Genomic DNA, 7,537 nt, shown 5'->3' with positions numbered 1-7,537 from the left:
TAACCCTAACCCTAACCCTAACCCTAACCCTAACCCTAACCCTAACCCTAACCCTAACCCTAACTTTACACGTACCTGTACCCTCTACCCTCGTGAGTAGCCATCAAGTAACTCTAGACCAATGCAACTATAGGTTCATGAGCAAGTGCAATCCATGGAGATTGTGCATCCGCAGAAACGCGCTATCGTGACCACAGAAACTCCTTGAAGGAGAGCCGAGGTTCAGTACATGAACGAATTTGTGTCGTTTTCGAGAAGAATCTACACAGATATGAAGGGATCAGGGCTAACGGATGCTCTAGAATAATAATAAAAGGCGAGGCTGCTCACGGAATCGCCAAGCGCGGCAGCGCTGGGGACTGCGAGAGCAACGCCGTAGGGGTGCGTCGTAAGAAAACACGCACTCGACAGTAAAAACAAGGAAGAGGAGAAGGCTGTAGAGAAGCTGCATGTCTATAAACATGGATGGAAGCGGGCATGCTCGTGCGCAGGGAGCTCAGCCGACGGGCCCCTTATGATGGAGGCTCGTTGGAAAAAAAAAGAGAGCGAAGGACAGCGGCTCCGGGCAGGCATACAACGCCGATGATTGGCTTCCTAATGCCTCTTGAGCCGCGTTCTGTCGAAGCTAGGCTCGGTTGCATCTGACGTGGAGTACAGTTGAGCGAGTTACTGCTTTATGGGTGGCGCGTCACGATGTTACTGTTGCCAAAGCGTTGTGTGGGTAGTCAGTTTCGGGGGTATCCGTGTGCATAGACACTCACGCACGTTGGTCTCACACAAACGCACACAAACATCCCTTCACAGAGGAGAGCACCGGTGCCGTTGCCTACTGTCCTTCAATGATTGCTGCTCGTTCTTTTGGTTAATGTTGTTCACAGTCGGATTCGCACTACGGCGTTTGTACTGTCGCCCGCTTACGGACGAGTGTTGCAGCTGTTACCTGCACGACGAGAATGCAGCCCAAGAGTGCAGGAATAAAGCTGTCAGGACTTTCCTCAAAACCTGTGGCGACAGCACCTGCTGGAAGATCGAAGAGCTCGTATGTCCATCCGTTTTCTGCAATGGCGTCGAGAAGGGCTTGGAAAATGGCCTCGTTCACAGCCCGCGTCAGGCTTCGCGGCGTGTACGCGAGCCACCACTCAACGTTGCCAGAGGGCGTGCTTGGGCTGGAACCCGCAACATGCACTCTTGCGATCTGGGAAACGGTGGATACCAAAAGTGGCACTGCAGCGGTGTCGTACAAGACATCGGCCGCGACGATGGTTATGGAGGACGCAGCAGTGCGTCCATGAAAGCGCGTCTGCAGTGCTTCCTGCACGGCTGCGGCATCGCCCCAGCGCAGCAACGTCGCGGATGCAGCGACTCGAGGGCACGACACACATGCCTTCTTGAACTGCTCATTTAGGTTTCTCTGAGCCAGCGACACGCACTCGGGGTTGCCGTCTGTGGTCCACACGCAAACCGTGGGCGAGGAGGAGAACGACTCCTCCGCCGGATCCGTCAAACCAAGACCACGCAGTAGAGTACACAGGGCCACGGCAATGATGCCTGAGCCGCACCCCAGCTCAATAATGTGGGCTGGCGCCTCGATAGCGTTTCCGAATCGTGCTTGTAGGTGATGAGGATTCTGTACGAGCCATTCTATAAAAGCTAGTGCGCCACCCCATACAATAAGGCCTGTCGAGTCGATACCCGATAGAAGCCCCACGGCGTCGCATGGCGGAAGCACATCGAATGCACGCAACTGGAAAGCAAAGTTTCGGAAGGCAGGCAACACGTCTGCGGTGGAGTTTAGTAGCGTGTACATGGCTAAGCTGTAAAATGGCTCGCCTTCGACGCGCTCCGCTCTGTCAGGCGGATGTGTGACAACGAACGGCATGGCTAAGATCCCCAGGCATGACGGTGTGGCGTCTCCGAGGTAGGAGCTATGTGTCGATCCCTGTTGCTGTTTTTTCTTTTCTATTTTTTCGTGTTGCGTTGACAGTGGCAATCAGGTGCTCCCACACGCCGTGAAAATGAAGAGTGCAGAGAGTGAGCGGGCGAACCATGAAGCGAATTGGTGTGGTGAGGGCAAAGAGAAGCGAAGCACTCTCACTCCTCAACAGACAATGAGCATGCAGAAGGGGTTAAAAAAAGATAGGCGCCCAACCGTGACAAAGTGGTGATGGGGAGCGATTGAAGGAGCCCTCCTGTTCTCTCATTGCAGCGGTGTCTCTCTCCTCAAGTTTCCTTTGCCGCGTGAACCAATGTGGAAGCTCGAGATCTGATTTGGTCGATGCGAATGTATCACAAGCAAGCCGCCAAGCAGCTGTCGTCATCTAAGCGGGTTGAGGAGCAACAGTAGGGGCTGCAGTGCAGAAAAAAATGGACAGGAAACAGCTGTAGCCGGTGCCCCCGCCTTCCCGGCAACATCACAAAATCTAAGGAGAGAAAAACATGAGGAAGGAGTCACGCACAAGGAAACACCGACCGAACGGCAGCACCAGGGAGTCTCACCTGAAGGAGGTTCCCCGCGGTACCGCATTCACGACCGAAATCGCACCCTCGACGGCGATGGGAATGACACGTGACGAGCTTCACTCCGCTGCCGGGGGTAAAGACGCCCCGGGCCCACACTACACTCTCGCCCAAGAGAGGTACGTGCGTCCGGAGAGGCGAGGCGAACATCGACCGCGTCCGTCACGCCCCCGACAGTGACTGGCAGCCGCAGTATCGGTGCCTCCACTAGACGTGCGACGTTTGCTGAAGAGCTGCCTCGCAGGCTGCTCTCAAAGCTTGGGCGCGCGTAGCGAGAGGCGATGTAGCTGCGGAGCCTAGCCACACCCTCGACGTAGCCTGGCGGGACGTCAGATGACGGTCCTGGGGCTGGTTGGTACGTCACCCGTGGCGTTTCCGGGGAGGTACCGGCTGCTTCTTGGGGACTGTCCTGTGCCGTCAGTTTTGCAAAGTAGGACTGCGTCGGCTTATTATACTGCATACTCGCCGTATCCGATGCCTTTGGCGTGTACGGGGTGATGTGCGGCTGGAAGGTGCACTCCGCCACGTCGCTGTCGGCCGGCTTCACGGCTATCCGCTTCCGGTGTTGCTCCATCCCCTTTTCGTACAAGCGGGAGAAGACGCTACCGCCTGAAGGGCCGGAAGTCTGCGACGGCGTAGGCGCTGGCGACGTCGGTCGTGACGAGTTTATTGTAGTTTGTCTATTTTGTGCGGTGTGAGACCGGCGGCGCGGCGACACGGACGCTTTCTTTTGTTCGCTCGACATCGTTTCCACCGCGTAACGGGGAAAGACGTTCGGCATTGTGCATCTTCGCTGCGCGGAAGCTTGTCGTGGTGAAGTGGTGGCGGTCGTCCTGCCCTTTTTGTCTCCTGTCTTTGGCGGCATGGGCATCACGGTTTCGGTCCGGCGGGACGGCGGCGTTGGAGGAGAGAGGAGAACTGTTGTGCTTCGCTCTCTGGAGGCATGCGGCAGCCGCGGGGGTGTTGCCGGTTCAGCCGGACTTGATTTGGTGAGAGTGCTGTGCTCCAGAATGGGAAGAGGAGAGGCAAGACAGTAGCTGCACACGCACTCAGCGACACGCTTCATGTCGACTGCCTCGGCGCACGGCTCACCCATCACAATGTCGTACCAGCAGTCGTCCATATCTTCCTGGTTCCAGCCCAGCGACGCGGCCAAGGTGGCGAATCCCGTATAGTTGAGGCGGCCCCCGTAGCCACCTTGCGCGGAGGGGCGGGTGAGGAGGTCGATGAGACGCTCGCTTGACTGCCCGCAACCACGCGGACTCCTTTCTGATGACGACGGGCTACATATAGAATCCAATTCGCCATGGCGCGGCGTCGCCATCGTGGCGGTGGCGGTCACAAGCGCAGTTGCAAGGCAAAACGCCGAAAAGGCAATCAGTGGAAGTCTGGTAGAAGGCGGTGGTGCCCTCCGCGCTGGTGCGAACTAGCCCGGGGTGTGCACCCCCCTTTTCCGACCTATGCTACCGGTCTCCCTCGCGTTCTCGCTTCACTGCACAACGCCGGAAAGGACAGAGAGTGTGGCCGAGAGAGAGAGAGACCTAGTGAGCAGCAGGACTACGAGCAACGTGACGAGCGCATGCTAACGGATAGAGGCAACCCAGAAGGGACGGTGGTGTGGACAAAAAGGAGAGATGGAGGAAGTGCGGCAAGAGAAGGAGAGACGTGTATACTGGAAGCTCGATGTCATCATGACGCACAAACCACCAGGCCTACCGCACACCCTCGCCTGCGACGGCACTAGCACTGAACAGAAGACGAATGCACACGTAGCACAGAGTTCGCGAATGAGCCACGACGAAGGTGTACGAACGAGAGTCCCCACAGCCCTTCTCACCAGGCCGTATCCTCGGGGCGGCGTGGCTGGCTATGTCCTCGAGCGGGGACGAAGGAATAACGGTATTCGTGTTTCATTTCATTCGGCGAGTTGGTCGTTGTCAGCGGAGGTGACAGAAGGGACACAGCCATGCGTCCGCGCCAACTGGATGATAGCGTGCCATGCGCGTCGCTACCTTCGTGCGCGGAGCTCTGAGTGGAGTGCTTTCCACATAACGGTGCATGTTGATGATAGATGCACGCAGGAATCAGCAATGGAACCAAGAACGCTAGCGGAAAGAGAAGTACCGTTTCCAAACCTTCCCACTCAAAAAGCGTCCCATTTTTCAACTTGGTGCTCATTCGCTTTCCGGTTCAGTGTGTCAGACGGCAACAGAAGCGTCGGTCACCTTCCTTGTTTGTGCCGTTGTCACACACTCTCGCTCCATTTCTGTTTTGCGCCCTTCTCATCCCACAGCGGCGTATGAGCAACGTTAGGTGTGCGTCAACGGTGGGGAACATCCACGGCGGGTGAAACAGATACGAAGGTGGTGTGAATGCCCGCTTCGCGATATGGGCATCCCGCTGCCAGGTTGACCAAAGGACACAGATCGCGCACAAACAAGGAAGAAGACGTGGATAGGAGCCACCCACGTCGAGCCGCCGTCACCTGTTCGTTTCGCGTTCTCGTGTTTTCCATCCAGGGAGGAACGAGCACATGAGGCATACGAGCGATGGGTGGCATGCTGGCGGGATGTGTTTCTCCGTCCTGACGGAACTTTTGCCGCGCGTAACGTTACTTGCTCCCGACGTTGACATGGATTATTCAGCGGAGTGAATGCATCATTGAAATGCGCATCACGGAGAAGCTCAACGGGCAGACGCTGTAGGTGTACGGGTATGTGTCTGCACAGTTTTCTTGGGTACCTCTATGCGAGCCGGTGCGGGTCCGGAGTGCGTAAACAAGGAGGGGGGAGAAAGGTAAGTACTGTTAGAGGCATATCACGGGTTATATGCCTTTTCCTCTGCATAGTCCTTCCACGGCTAATAAGCTAGCTTCGGAATGGCCATAACGCTTGCTTTCGGAGAGGTGCTTATGGTGGGTGCTAATCCCCGTCGTCCAGTACAGGTGAGTGTATGCGTGTCTGACACAACCACCTCGCCGCCCCCCCCCCTGCCAGGCGCAAAGAGCAAGGCACTCCTTCCGGGTCACTCGCTCCTTCCCCCGCCCATACATGAACACGTACCGTTGCTCTTGAAGAGCACCGTCACCACATTCATACAAACATGCTGCGAGTTGCTTCTCATCACCGTGAAGAGCGTCCATCACCAGTACGCTTCAACAAAGCGGACAGCAGGACTGCGGCAACGACAACAGCCGTGAGTCGATGAAAGCATGGGTGTTTACCCCTTCTGAGCCTCAATTGGGCACAACAGTAGGCAGAGGTCCCACGCAAGTTATCCTAGGAAAATGTCGAAGAGAACAGACCGAGGCTTTCAAGCACATAGAAAAGACGCCATGGCACGATATTGCATCGGAAGACGCACCCGAAGAGTAAGCCAACACGCGCAGAAAAGCGACAAACTCACGGACACCCAAACACTTACACAAAAAAAAACACCGCCGCACCCGCAAATCTGTGCAGGAGAGCGTACGACACCAGAACAAAGGGAAACGAATGCCAAGGCAAAGAGGTTCGCGAACACGAGATATACGACACCCCCGCCCCCAAAAAAAACCAAAATTACAAGGGAGAGCACGAGAAAAATAAGTCTCCAAACCGGAACAAACGGAAACCAAAAGCGCACAGCTGCACCGCTGCACAACGATACACGAAAAACAAGGACGCCATCATCTCTTCGCCGTTTCCTTGTGTCCACGCGTCCGCTGTGCCCCAAGCACGCCCACTAACGGACGCGTACACAGCCGCAGCTCACCGGCCTCTGTGGCGCCACGGCTTCAACACTGTCGTCGACAACGGAGCGTCCTGCCGCCAAATCGGGCACGGCCTCCGCCGCGCACCTCCCCTTCCCCCTTCGCATGCCTCCGGCGCCCAGGGTCCCGCTCGAGGGCAGCAGCGGCGGCGTCTGTCGTGCGGGCAGGAGGGGGTGGGCCGCGTGCAGGGCCGCACGAGCTCCGGCAGGAAGCGGGCCAGCCTCAGGTCAGGGCCCTCGCACGCCATGCACACACCGCCTGTATGCCACGCTCCGCCACAAGCCGCGGCATCCCACAACATCGTGCGCGCACCCTTCACAGTGCGGAGCCCGGAGCACTCGGCCCTGCTACCCGGGCTGCCCTCGTCGTGCCGCCGGCGTCAGCGCCTCATCCGTCCAGACCCCTTCGCGCCTCCTTCGGACGCGATGCACCGTGCCAGCGGTGCCGGACAGCGCCTGCGCGCACTGCTCGCACGACCGCATCCTCGGGGAGGTCGCCGGGCGGCGCTGCTGTCGGGGCGGCGTGTCTGCAATGGCCTGCACGCGTGTGTCGTGCCGCGTGGGACGCGGCCACGAGCCGGTGGCGGCAGCGGCATTCCGCCCTCCCCTCAGCCCGCACGCCCTCACAGCACAAACAGGCGGGGGCGGCGGGCCTCGTCCGCGCGCGCGCTGCGGAGAGCCTCGGCTCGTTGCCGTGTCGCGCACCAAGCACGGCGTGCTGCCTTTGGGGGGAAGGCGGCGGGGGCACCCACACACCCACGAAGCGCTCCGGTGCCCGGTGCTCTGCCTTCCAGAGCGCGGACGGTAGTGTGGCGCCTACGACGTCCCCGGCGGCGGAGGGCTTCAGGGATGTGCGGTCATCAGCACAGAGGGCCTGGCGCAGTCCGTGCGCCCTGCCGAGCACCACACTCAGCGGCCCCACCGCACGTGATGCAGGGGAAGGGCGCCCCGCACGCATCCTTGTGGAACTCTGCATGCGAGCCTGGCCGTCGTGGACGGCTTCCCGTGCAGGCGAGCGCGGGCGCCACCATCGCCAGGGGCACACATGGTCCAGCGAGTGAGGCGAAGGTCGACGCCGAGCCTCTTCAGTGCCGTGATGGTAGCGCCGTCATCCGCCGAGCCACACGCGCACGCGTAGCGTCCACAAGCACCGCTCCAGTCGTGGTGCCCATCTGGTGCCGCACTGCGTTGTGGAGGAGAGAGTCCAGCGGGGCGTGTAGGGAAAGGGGGGGGGCTGCGGTGAAGCAGTGAGTGCGGAAGACACACGGCT

At 58.9% G+C, this 7,537-nt stretch overlaps 1 protein-coding gene across 1 annotated transcript; it reads right to left on the bottom strand.

The window, feature by feature from the left end:
- Positions 1-2,524: 2,524 nt before the first annotated feature.
- LMXM_12_1340 (conserved hypothetical protein) lies at positions 2,525-3,841 on the bottom strand (the record flags this gene model as incomplete). Its single annotated transcript, XM_003873162.1, has 1 exon — positions 2,525-3,841. One exon carries the CDS (start codon positions 3,839-3,841, stop codon positions 2,525-2,527), a length of 1,317 nt encoding a protein of 438 aa, XP_003873211.1.
- Between the last annotated feature and the right edge of the window lie 3,696 nt (positions 3,842-7,537).

This window comes from Leishmania mexicana, chromosome 12 (assembly GCF_000234665.1).
Source record: "Leishmania mexicana MHOM/GT/2001/U1103 complete genome, chromosome 12".
Lineage (NCBI taxonomy): Eukaryota > Euglenozoa > Kinetoplastea > Trypanosomatida > Trypanosomatidae > Leishmania > Leishmania mexicana.
This window is presented reverse-complemented; position numbering and strand designations above follow the sequence as displayed.